The 13578-nt window shown below is 40.2% G+C and overlaps 1 protein-coding gene across 2 annotated transcripts in view; it reads right to left on the reverse strand.

Annotated features, from left to right (window-relative positions):
- LOC119595042 (cell division cycle and apoptosis regulator protein 1-like) overlaps nt 1–11356 on the reverse strand; it is a 31072-nt gene extending 19716 nt beyond the window's left edge. Inside the window, exons 1-6 of one of the 2 annotated variants that reach the window (XM_037944171.1) lie at nt 11275–11356; nt 5300–5688; nt 4899–5140; nt 3159–3379; nt 2094–2346; nt 604–829 (exon numbers count right to left, since the gene is read on the reverse strand). In XM_037944171.1, the coding sequence (XP_037800099.1) occupies nt 604–829; nt 2094–2346; nt 3159–3379; nt 4899–5140; nt 5300–5677 (1320 nt within the window). In that variant the 5' untranslated portion in view covers nt 5678–5688; nt 11275–11356. Of the gene's footprint in view, nt 1–603; nt 830–2093; nt 2380–3158; nt 3380–4898; nt 5141–5299; nt 5689–11274 lie in introns of both variants that reach the window. The other variant, XM_037944169.1, reaches the window with a different exon arrangement.
- Between the last annotated feature and the right edge of the window lie 2222 nt (nt 11357–13578).

The following is a 13578-nucleotide window of genomic DNA, read 5'->3' on the forward strand; positions in this document are numbered from 1 at the left end:
CTTTCTTCACCTTCATACCCATCACAATTGGCGTCCATTTCAAGTTGAGCTAGAAGGTCATTTGTTTCCTTACAGCCACTCTCAAACAGCATTTTACTTCTTTGTTTAGCATTAGCAATCACAATCACCTCATGAGCAGGTGTGACAGGTAAGTAGGCACAAAAGAGGCATAATGGCTGACAAAGGCATTTTGTTTACTTTGTGTAATATATATAGCCCCCAATAAACACAAATTTTAAATTGAGTGTGGGAGAGAACAATATTCTGTTGATGATATACACCCTGACAGCATCTTGTACCTATCAAGTGACAATAAACACAGCCTAAGGGTTAAGCTGATAATATGATGACCTCATAAAGAGTAGAGCTCAGGAAACAGCCTCCACTAAAACTGTATCAGTCCACTCTCAACACATGCCAGGATCATGAAGATAAAACTTCAATTTTGGCATACCTCTCACACTGCCTTCACCCATGCCCAGCCTGAGATAAGACAGGCCACACACAACAGACACAGCACACCAGCACCTTTCCACACAACAAAAACAGCTGACTGGCACCTCTCCAAAGAAAATCTCCCAACAAAATTGTGCATAAACTGACCTTGGCTGCAAAACTGTGGTTGGCATCTGGGGCATCGTAGATAGCATCATTCTCCAGAACGGGCTCTACCTCTTTATTCATGATGTGGAAGGATACCGGTCGGGGGAACTGGAAGGACCTGTGAGCGGGGAATGTGTCCGACCAGAGAGGACGAGCCAGGAACACATCAGATGGGATGTACAGGTTGCTGTATCGTTTCTTAAGCTCCAAAACATTGGCTTCTTTCCTGGAATGGAAAGGATGAGGGTAATGTCAAAAAGGAGGCAGGGTATATTCCCTCTTATCAGATAAAATTCAGTAGTCCTTTCCAAGACTGAATATCACTTCTACAAGATCACCACTGAGGTATGGTTTGCTTAGAATACATCTCACATCTTCAGGTAACATGGAATGATATATTGTAGAAAACATGAAGTAATAATGTTTAAAAATTGACAAACTATTCAGTTTAGTTGATATCAGTCTCTTTTATATGTTATTCTGACCTTAGCAAACATAAAAGAAAAAATAAACACAAAAACAAACAAAATAAATAAATAAATAAGTAAAGCCAAGACAACAAACATAATTACCACAAGCACTGAGCAAGCAATTAAACATTGACCTTTAACATTAAGATGAATGTAGGAACTATTTAGAACTGTAATAACCATTATGAACAGGAGGAATATGTGAGAAAGAGAGAGAGAGAGAGAGAGAGAGAGAGAGAGAGAGAGAGAGAGAGAGAGAGAGAGAGAGAGAGAGAGAGAGAGAGAGAGAGAGAGAGAGAGAGAGAGAGAGAGAGAGAGAGAGAGAGAGAGAGAGAGAGAGAGAGAGAGAGAGAGAGAGAGAAAGTGAGTGTGTGTGTGTTCTTAAAAGTTCCCAATTACAGTATGCTCTTCTAAAATATTCTATCCTAAGATTTCTAAATTTTATCTTGGGCATGAGTTTGAACTTTGAACTTTGACTTTGGCCTTCCATCAACTTTCTACAGACAAGTGGCCAATTTTTAGCAGAAGCCATAGCATCAGCAATATGTTTATGCACTATGAGACTGTGAATATATTTTTTAGGCAAGAAAGGTTGCACTACCAACAATTTCTAAAATCACACCACAAATGCACAACCATACATGTGGCTGCTTGTGAGTAATGAGCCTACATCTTGGCTAACTTGGTGGCCTGATCAGCCCATATGCAATGAGTTAAGTTAGTTTTAGACCTATTAGTTAGATCCATCCAAAAAAGAAAGAAAATACGTGCTACAACTGCTACTACCACTACTACTACTACTACTACTACAACTACTTCTACTACTACTACAACTACTACTATGACTACTACTACTACAACTATTACTATGACTACTACAACTACTACTACTATAAACACACAAAATACTACTACTACTATAAACATACAAGATAAATGAAAACAAATAAGTGACTAAAAAAAGAAAATAAGAATAAGTGACAAAAAAAAAAAAAGACAACAAGTTGGGCAAAATCTTACATGTGTAATAGAATCTTGGGGACTTGTACATTATAACGAGGGACCACCCTGAGCCTCCGTCTGGGGGGTGACCGAGATCTTCCTCTACTTCTGCTGCGCTTGCGGTTTTCTCTCTTCTCCTCTTTGTCTTTCTCGCTGCGGTCGCGCTCCCCGTCTCTTGAGGCTCTGCTGCGCTCCTCTCTTCTGTCTCTCCTGGGGGACCTCGGCCGCGGCCCGATTGTTCCCCGGGGCCCGAAGTTTGCTCCTTGGCTCTCTGCGGGAATCGCGGTTTGCTTCATCAGCCTGACTAGGAAGTTGTAGCAGAAAGGAATGGAAAAAGCTGAAGGTTTGGAAACTTTGGCATGAGAATGCAGCACTTTCTTCGTATGTGTGCTTAGACCTCATCTCACTATATCAAGATCATTATATCTATATCAAAACACTTTCTTACTATGGGAAAAAAAAAGTAGATGAGATATGGACAGGGAAAGAAGAAATAGACCTGATAAAGATGATGTAAAAATAATGAGAAAGAGAAATAGAAGAAACCAAGAGTAATAATGAATATGTAATAATAATAACCACTGATAAAAGAGGATACCAAGAACCAACAGAGGAGGAGAAAGGACTAAATTGCTAAATCTATTAATCCAAATCTATTTTATGAAAATAACCTAGAAATAGGAGTAAAGAACTATTATCTTTTATCTCCTAATCAATAACTGACTATGCTATACTTATCTACCAATACCTTTTATTTTTAATGCATAAATATAGAAAGTGATGCACAAGGAACCAGAAAGCTAAGCTATTCACAACAGGTCTATACAATAAATGGGTAACTAAGACACAACATAAACAAACTACATCAAATCTATCTAGTATACCAAGAATACCTAATGTCACAGTTGCTGAGTTTAAAGGATACTGAATTGCAATAGGTTAAAATCCTGAAGATTCTTCTGATAAACAATACATGGCTTCTACGTCCTTAATATTTTCCTAGTTATTCTACCTGGATGAGCAAATAGTTATTCTTCCAGTTACTGAATATTAAAAGAAAAAAATAATAAATCCACAACTTACCACTACTAAAATTGGGGGGAGGTACAGCATTATACGAGCCCCCTCTGCTATTTATCTCTCTCGCTGGGGGGCCCGTACGACTCTGGTTCTGCGAAGGGGTTCCTGTCGGCCCGGGAATGACTTGGACACGATTGGCGTTCCACTTGAAAGGCATATTGGGGTTATAGGTAGCTTCCACGAGCACACGATCTCCTACTTTGGGAGCCTGGCCTTTTACGCAACTAGAAAGAGAAAGGTAAAAAAAAAAAAGTTATATTTGCTATAAGGAAAAAGAAGACTATGCACCTTTATATGAACTTGATTATAAGCTAAACCAATCAATATTGAATATTTTTGGAAGATTTAAAATAAGAAAGATGAAAGATGAAAATAACCAAAAGTGACCTTCATGGGCAGTGTGTGATTTATATATATATATATATATATATATATATATATATATATATAACATATATATATTAAATTGTAATATATGTTATAAAATATAATATATATATATATATATATATATATATATATAATATATATATAGATATATATATTATATATTATATATAATATTATTTTTTTTTTTTTTTTTTTTTTTTTTTTTTTTTTTTTTTACACACCTTTCAGCCTCCTCAATCTCCCCCAAAATTGTACACTTTCATGTTTAATTCAATAAAAAATTTACATTGTGGTAATTTGGTATTTCAGAAAAATAGGAGTTTGTTCATAGGCATTATTACTTTCTGCACTGTATTGGCACACTAAACGTTAGGTTCAACTTTAACGATATATTGGAAGATATTGATATTTCTTCATCTAGCAAGCTTATTTACATTTGCTTTTTGCCACTTACAGATTCTTGTCTTGTCAAGTTCTCCTATGATTCCTAATCCTATCCTTATCATTTTCAATTATTGCTCAAAATCATCAATTTATGCTTTCCCTATACAGAGAGAGAGAGAGAGAGAGAGAGAGAGAGAGAGAGAGAGAGAGAGAGAGAGAGAGGAGAGAGAGAGAGAGAGAGAGAGAGAGAGAGAGGAGAGAGAGAGAGAGAGAGAGAGAGAGAGAGAGAGAGAGAGAGAGAGAGGCAGAGGCGCAGCATCGATACAGATCACCATTACACATAAGCACTTCTATCATACATGCCCTTACTTGCCCAAATCAAACTGACCAAGACTGATGGGTAAACCTCCACAAAATTACTGCACAGCTACCACTACAACTTCTCACACCAACCTCACAAATACACCATTATATAGTGACTGCAGGGGCTTATGTCATAATACAGCCTTACCCTAAAAGCTTGCTTTACAAATCGATATAAACAGATGTATTTTCGCTGAACATTATTAATGAGTGACAGAAGTTTGTGTATCGAAACATTTAAGTAGAAATATCTACTTTCTTTAATCTTTATTGCCTAATTTTTGAGTTATGAAGATAGGACTGTTATTGTTTTCTTTCAGAACACTATTTCTTGTTTGCCTTTTGTATGAAAAGATAATTGTTGTATTACGACCAGTTTACATCATATTTCTCATCTTGGATTTTTAAAATGTTTTGACAAAGAACTAAGTACTAATGGAACAAACTTTTTTTTTTAACTGAGCTGTGACATTTCTAAAATGAAAGAAAGAAAGAAAGAAAGAAAAAAAGTTTTACAGGTTTATCTGTAAGTAATCAAAGATAAAAATGGAAAAAAAGAAAGAAAAAGGAAACGAAGATAATTCCCTCAGGGTCTCAATGTCCAACCTTGTCTGAAAAAAGACGTCCTCGTCAACAAAGCCAAAATCTGCACACAGCTTTGTTATTGTTCCCGTGAACACCCTCTGTTTCTGTGGTTGCTGCGCTGCATTAGTGCTGGCTATACTATTTTGTATATTGGTTTGTATATTGGTGGCGATGTTGTTACCCATGTTGCTCGGGGTGGCTGCTGGGTTGAAAGCACCAGGAGGAGCCAAAGCCCTCGGAGCTGGGTAGGTCACAGCTGTCACCTGGAGGAATAATGTTATTTAAGTCTGTTGTAATCAAACATCAAATTGGTAATCACTATATAAACCATTCAGGGTTACTTACTTCTCTTTATAAAAATGGCTTTTGGAGCAAGGATGCTATATCTTAAAACACCTGTCAACTTTCCCTCAGCACTTTACCTGTGGCTGTATCTGAGGCTGTATTTGTGGTTGCATTTGCGAATTGGTGATCTGTGTGGGGTTGACCAGGCTGGGGGGCTGCAGCGCTTGGCTGGTCATGGGGGGTTGGCCCATGAGGCTGCCCCCTGTGTTAGGCTGGCCGATGGTCTGCTGGGTGATGGTGGGCTGCCCCAGGGTTTGGAGACCTCCCAACCCTGGGGGCTGGATCATGCTCTGTTGGACAGGGGCATACTGGGGCTGCTGGGGTGCTGCCCCGAGGACCAGCTGCTGGCTTGGGGCTGACGGGTGCTGACCCAAGAGAGAGGGCTGCAGCTGAGGTGTTGTCTGGGACCTCTGCTGCCAAGGTGGAGGCGCCTTCCCACCGCCAAACTGCGCCATCCTATCTTAACCTGTGGAAAGACATAGGTGGAAAACTGATGAGAGAGGAAATAAGACAATATATTATGGTACTTGAAAGGGCTCAGCAACACAGAACCAAGGTTTTAAACTCCTGTGGATAAAAGGAAATGCCCCCAAAACAATAACCAGTTTCTGCCTGTACAACAATGGTGCTCAAGTATTATATTTGTCATTCAGATGTGTAACCTATGTTTATTTGTTTTGAGTTGCACTGACAGGATTATGTACATTGGGGGCCCTTACTGAAAGAGATTTGGACCCACAGCTCTAAAAATATTTAAATCTTCGAAAGGATTCATAATAAATACTGAGATTTCAAAACAAAATCATAAAGAGGAGCCAACCTAATCTTCCTAAAAAAAAAAATTATAATAATAATAATAATAATAATAAATAAAAAGTGAAAGCCAAACATGGATCAAAAATGTTATCTTTCCTGGCATATATCAAACACAGGTAACTGGAATAACCAACACACCTGCATTATATTACACTAAACTAGCTGCATGAAATATTTCCATAATATATATATATATATATATATATATATATATATATATATATATATATATATATATATATATATATATATATTATATATATATTATTTTTTTTTTTTTTTTTTTTTTTTTTTTTTTTTTTTTTTTTTTTTTTTTTTTTTTTTTACAGTATTTCTATCAATGACTTTTTTTCTACTATATTCAACCTCACAAAACTATACTTTATTATAAAAACTTCTCTAACTTTTATTTATTTACCCAAGACTTTACATCACATTTTAATTTCCCCCCCCCCCCCATAAAAATGGTGTGCAATGTCCTTAACGGCCAAGTCTATTTGCTATGTTTGTGCACAGGTTGTTGATAAATGGAAGGTTTTCCCATGTCTTTTTCGCTTTCCATGGGGCGTACATAGTGCCCATCAACCCCTTTCCCGACAGGTAGTATTCATAGTGTCCCGGGCCTCGCTTCCTGGGACCTATATTGTCGCCCTAGCATGCGCAACCACTCATGCCAAATACCAGCATCCCATGCCATTTCTTCGTAATACTACGAGGATATGTTGTATTTTCAGTTTTCATTATTTTCTAAAGTCTCTACTTGCCATATTTCCTGATAAATCGAGACTGAAGGGTATTTTTGTTGTTATATAGACTCCATAGTTGATCATTATTCAGTCTATAGTCTGATTAAAATAAGCAGTGTGCAGTGTGAGTTGAAATCGTCGGTTTCTTGCTTTTTTTTTTTTTTTTTTTTGCATAGTAAAAATGAGTGTTAAAAATGACTTAATCACACTTTCAGTGGCAGAAAAATATTATTTTGCCATGATTGTAACAAAAAAAAAAAAACTCATGGCATGTCCATATATACACCATGGCATGTACATACATGCCCCCAGCAGATAGTCCCACCATGCCATGGCATGTGTGTACATGCCACCCGTCGGCAAAGGGTTAATATATCTGGTTCAGTCTGGTGAGTTTCCTCCAGCCATGGCCTCAATATCATCTCTTATCCCCTCCATTTCCTTTACAGGCCTTAAACTCACAACCTTTTCTTCTTGTGAATCAAATGTAGTAAATGCAAAAAGTAACTCTGGCACTGAATGGTATATTTCATTCCCCCAACTTCATCTCTTCCACCCCTGCACTCACTCCCCACACACCATACTAATACATATAACAGAGTGGCTACATGTTTTAGTCCTTATCTTATTGCTGTTTATACATATATTGCTGCTCAATTTCCATAGTTGTGTATCCAATTTTAAATATTATTTAGCTAAAAAGCTAAAAGCAAAAAAAAAAGCCACCTCTATAAAAAGTGCTTAACCCACTGGATCCAAGTGTTGCAAATAGCTTGCCATTAAAAAATTTGGCAGAAGGACAGGTGACACTAATGTCTCATCAAGGAAAAAAAATTTGGCTGAGGGGCAGGTGACGTGAACATCTCGTTATAAGAAATTATTTTTGAGGGGCAGGTTATGGGGACGTCTTGTTAAGCACTTAGAATGAGGCTGAATGAGGTCCATAAGCGTGAAGTTTACTATGTGTCAAGCATGCCCGGGAGAGACCCCTCTCCAGGGTGGACACAATGCAGGAACCTTTTCTTGCCATTACCGGGGTTTATAGTATTTTCTCAAAATTGGACAATATGAAAATATAAGAAAAATATTGCCAATAACACAATATGATAGATTGACTGGAGTGGAAACTATCTGGAGAGATAATATGGATTCAGCTCATTGAAAACATTATTTTGACAAAACACACAAAAAAAAAATTAGACTCGGTAAATGGCAAAACAGCACAAATGCATCTGAAGAAATAGGAGCTAATAGCACCACAAAGAGGAGGCAAGGGGTCTTGACACCACACACGTTTTAGTGCGGGCCTGGCCTACAAGCCACAGCTCAATGAAGCCTCATGAACAGATTTTGGTTCATGTTAAGAGGCACCAGGATCCAAGGAGTTAATTTCTCTAAAATAATAACAACAACAAAACAATAACATTACAAATCTACATGCCACTGTCAAACTACTAATGTGACAAGGTTCCACAATCACTGTTTTACTGTAGATTCTAATGCTAGCTACTTTTTCCCCAGAGAATTGGCAAACAAGTAAAATTTCAGGTCCAGGATTAGATACAAGGCTAGTGTATGAAAAAAAGTTGCAGCAAAATTAAAATGACTTAAGTAACAGTAACTGACTTGCATTCATGTCCCTTACTGGTGGAGAACTATACAAAAAATTCCATTATTGTCAACTTAGACAAAAAACAAGATATTTACATTAAAAAGTTCTTTTGTAAATCAGTGTAATTTAGCAGTAACACATACATAAATCTGAGCTATCAAAGAAAATAAATCTAGTGACATGCAGTCAAGCACAGCCAAGGTCTGTGCATCTTTGGCACATCAGTAAAGGCTAACAAATATCCACCAGGTATATAATGGCAGGAGAGAGTTGGAACTGTTTCCGTACTTCACAATAAATCACCAGAAAAGTCTACAATCATAAGAAAGACAAATCATGGTCACAATTGATTCTAACAAACATAGTCAATCAAAAAACTGAAGTACCTTGGGCAATTTAAATAATAATATAATTTACTTGGCCATCTAGTATCAAAAACAATTTTCATAATCTTTTCCCAGGAACTTATATATGTTTTTTTTTTTATATAGAACTTTCTGTTTTGACATCTTCCTTGGACAGGTTTCGCTATCTGCACTGCCATTAAAGAAATTCCCATCACACACACAAAAAAAATGGTTGCCAACTACACAGAAGGGATGTTATATCAATATCTCTATGAGGGAAGGACAATTCCAAATCTATATATATCAGATGACGTTCACTTTTAGACACTGCACATGACTTGTCTAAGATAATTAGAACTTCATCAAATTTCTTTCGATACACCCATAACATGAAAATAAATTGTTCATAATATCTGTATAAGCACTGGGAAGTAGCATAAAGCAATCTATTCTATTCTATTCTCCTCTAAGTGGCAATTCATCACTTTTCAATACTCAATGTCTGTTGTCACTTTTCCTGAACATACATCAAAGCAATTCTGCTTGCGACAGTATGTGAATAGTCAATCTGATACAAATTAGCTATATTTACTTATTCATTTTCATTCATGATTGTCACAATACTGTCACTGTCACAACACAGGAACGTTAGATAATTTGATTACTTCGAAACGAGCACCGAGAACCATCGCAGGAAAACCAATTAATTCTAATCGACGTGGAAAGTCAACACTTTTCATCCTACAAACGTCATAAACTTAATGAAAGTAATTATGAGAGTTTTAATATGCAAAAGGTTAATTCAATATCATTCACATTACCCCATATTCAATTTCAATTTCTTCATTCAAGAAATCTTTATATAATCAGTCACATTATAGGAAAAGTAACGGATACTATTTAAAAGTTAAAGAACTTGCCTTTTTTTCTATTCTTTAAATCAAATCAAACTCCAATATTAATATCCAATGTCCTATGACAAGGTCTTGTAAATAAAAGGCTTTGCTTCCTATGAGCCATTTGCCTTAGTACCACCCATACAACCATAACCGAAATTACACAGCAAAATGTCTATCGGAAGTTTTAATACCAAAATATGCTTCCCTGTCCAGTAATAGGTCAGCATTTCCAAAGACATTGAACAAATTTGGAGATCAAGTAACGCATCTACCTCGGACTCTCACTCGACAGCACTGTCTCCGCATCTATCGGTGCTCAGGCAAAGGTCATTAAAGTTCTGTCTAGTATAATCCATTAAAATAGAGCTTGTAGACCTCTCTGGTGATTTATTTAAATATAAGGACAAGCTGTATATTGCTGTCATACCCTGATATATCCATAATGGAGGTTTGTTGGCCTTTGCCAGAGCCCTAGGTACGGCAACTGCAAAAGTTGCTTGATAGTTTTATTAATGTTGCAATTGAGATTAAAAGCATAATGTTGTGCATTACAGCTCGTTTAAGGTTAATCCGTATACAACAACAACATAAATCATAGAAAAAAAAAAAGGGACGAACTTATGCTTTCAAAGTAATTTCTAAACTAACAAGGCCAACCAAAATGAAAAAAAAAAATTACCAAACACACCCTACATTCTATCTCAATTTCAGAAACATTCACGCAAAGACAACTTCTCTCTCTGACACAATTTTTTTTTATTATTATTTGAACTTTCTCCTTCATCCACTGACAGCTGACTCATTTTTCCCCCAAATAAACAGTTAATCCTTCACTTATTCATATTTAATCGCAAAAAGCAACATCATATCATTGGATTTTGCATTTTAATCCAACTGTCACATCTATTCTTGTAAAATTCTTATAGAGAAAATTGTTATAAAAATGTAATGTTATTCCTAACATCAAAATTTCCTTCAAATTCAATTCTTAATTATCATAAGCTATAAAATTCGCGATATCAACAACAAAACAGCCAATTACAACCCCAAAATAAGCTGAAATTAACAGAGAAAATCATAATTTCGTATTTGCATATCCAGGCTTAAGTACATAGGCCTACATTTCGAAACCAAAACCAAATCTTCCTTCTAATCAATCTTAGGGACTAATTATTCATCCCCTATGATCCAGAAACACAAATGACATCCAAATATTACGAGAAAAATAGATAAATAAACAAACAAATGCCATTTTAATGCCATAAAATTTTCGCCGCAAGAAATGGGGGGGGAAAAAAAATACAGAGAGAATTATCCCTTAATTCTCTTAAATAAAGACATACAAACCCCAAAACCGACGCGAACCAAGCAGAACAAAGGCTAAGAGACGACACAATACCCCCAAAACATGTATAAATCCTCATTAAAAACATATAAAGGCAAAATAATTACAAAAAATATATGTATCTCTCTTCTGCCCACAAGATCCCACACACCTCCACCCCTTTACCCCTTCCCTCAATATTTCCCCTTTATTTCCCCTCTTCCCCCTCTCCATCCTCCTTCTCCCTCACCCCCACGCACTCCTCGACACTCCCCCCTCCTCCTGGGCCTCCTACAGGAACACATTACCTATAGAAATTGTAAAAAAAAAAGATTATTCCAGAGAGCGAGGGCGAAAGCGTCTGTCTCGCTTCAAGATGGCGCCGTTTCTATCGACGGAGGGAGACGCCGGGGGGGAGGGAGGGAGGGAGGGGGAGGGAGGGAGGGAGGAGAGGGGAGGAGGGAGGAGTGGGAGGAGGGAGAGATGGGGTGGGGGGGGAGGGGGAGGTGGAGGGAGGGAGGAGATGGAGTGGGAGGAGGAGACGCCGGGGGGGAGGGAGGGGATAGGGTGGGGAGGAGAGTGGGAGAGATGGGTGGGGAGGGAGGGGGATGGGGGGGGGGGGGAAAGGAGAGGGGAATGGGTGGGGGGGGGAGGAAAAGGGGGGGTGGGGGGGGGGAGGGAGGGGTGGGGGGGGGGGTGGGGAGGAGGGGGGGGAGGGGAGGGGGGTTGGGAACGCCGGGGGGGGGGGGGAAAAGGGGAGGGGGAGGGGGGGGGGGGAGGAGGGGGGGGAGAGTGGAGTGGGGGGGGGGAGAGGGGAGAGGGGGGGGGGTGGGGAAAGGGGGGAGGAGAGGGGGGGGAGATGGGGGGGGGAGGGGTAGGGGAAAAGGGAGGACGAAAAAGGGGGATGGGGGCCAAGATGGGTGGGGGGGGGGTGGGGGGAGGGGGGGGGTGGAGGGGGTGGGGGGGAGGGGGGGGGGGGTTGGGGGGTGTGGGGGGGGGGGGGGGGGAGGGGGGGAGGGGGGGGGGGGTGGGGGGGGGGAGGGGGAGAGAGGGAGGGGGGGGGGGGGGGAGGGGGGGGGAGAGAGGGGAAGGGAGGGGAGAAGGGGGAGGAAAAGGGGGGGGAGGACAGAGAGAAGGAAAGGGGAAGGGGGGGGAAGAAGGGGGGGAGGGGAAGGAGGGGGGAGAAGGAAGAGAGGGGGAGAGAGAGAGAGAGAGAGAGAGGAGAAGAGGGGGAAGGGGGAAAGAGAGAGGGGGGGGGGGGGAGAAGAAGGGAAGGAGGAGGGAAAAAGGGAAGAGGGAAGGGAGAGAGAGGGGGGGCGAGAGAGAGAGAGAAGAGAGAGAGAGAGGAGAGGCGAGGGGGAGAGGGAGTGAAAAAAAGAGAGAAAGGAAAGGGGAAGAGAAACGAGGGGGGGGGGCCCCCCCCCAAAAAGAGAAAGGGGGGGAGAAAGGGGAAGAACGGGGGGGGGAGAGGGAAGAAAAGGGGGGGAAGAGAGGAAAAGGAGAAGGGAGAGAGGAAAGGAAAAAGGAGGGAAAGAGGGAGAAAAGGAAAGGGGAAGAGGAGGGGAGGGGGGGGGGGGGAGGAGAAAGAGGGAGAAGGGGGGGAGAAGGGAGAAGAAAGGAGGGGGGGGGGGGGGGAAAAAAAAAGGGGAAAGAAAAGAGAAAGGGGAGAAGGGAGGAGGGGGAGGAGAGAGAAGGAAGAGGGAAAAGAGAAAGAGAGGGGGAAAGAGGAGAGGAGAGAGGGGGAAGAGGGGAAAAGGGAGAGAGGAAGAGAGAGGAGAGGAGAGAGAGAGAGAAAAGAGAGGAGAGAGAGAAGGGGGACAAGAGAGGAAGAGAGGGGACAGAGAGAGAGACAGAGAGGGGAGACGGAGAGAGGAAGAGGAGAGAGAGAGGGGGAGAGAGAGAGAGAGTTTGAAGGCTGCGGGGGGCGCTAGAAACCCGCGCCACTCCTCTTTCCCCTTTTATTCTAAATGACAAATTTTTTTTTCTCAAATTGCTTAAAAGTTTCTTTCAAATAATTATCAAATAATCTTAAAAAGTTGTGGTTTTCTTTACTCCTGCTACAGAAGCGAATCGTGCCAGTAAAATTACACGTACTTATAAGCAACCCATAATATAAGAAATAAAAGGTATGTATATACATGTGCGCGCGCGCGCGCGTGTGTATGTGTGTTTGTGTTGTAGATGCAGCATTTTGTATATATGTAGATGGGGTGTATTTTAAAGTATGTTATGTATGTAGGGGTATGAGTATTATGAGTTTGTATGTGGTTTGTGGATACATATACACATATATAAATATATTTATATATATATATATATATAGATATATATATATATATATATATATAAATTATATCATGAATCACTGTCCTAGGGAAAAAAAATGTGACGACGCATTCGGCCTCGGTGGCCGAATGGTTAGAGCATCGGACTCAAGACTCTCACGACGGCAATCTGAGTTCGAGGGTTCGAGTCACCGGCCGGCGCGTTGTTCCCTTGGGGAAAGGGAAATTTACCTGATTCCTACCCAGCCCAAAGGGTGGCCAACCAGCCCAATCAGTGCTGGTCCCCCCCGCCCCCATAAAAAAAGAGAGTACTAAAGGGGAAACCAC

The sequence above is a fragment of the Penaeus monodon genome, chromosome 35 (assembly GCF_015228065.2).
Source record: "Penaeus monodon isolate SGIC_2016 chromosome 35, NSTDA_Pmon_1, whole genome shotgun sequence".
Classification (NCBI taxonomy): Eukaryota; Metazoa; Arthropoda; class Malacostraca; order Decapoda; family Penaeidae; genus Penaeus; species Penaeus monodon.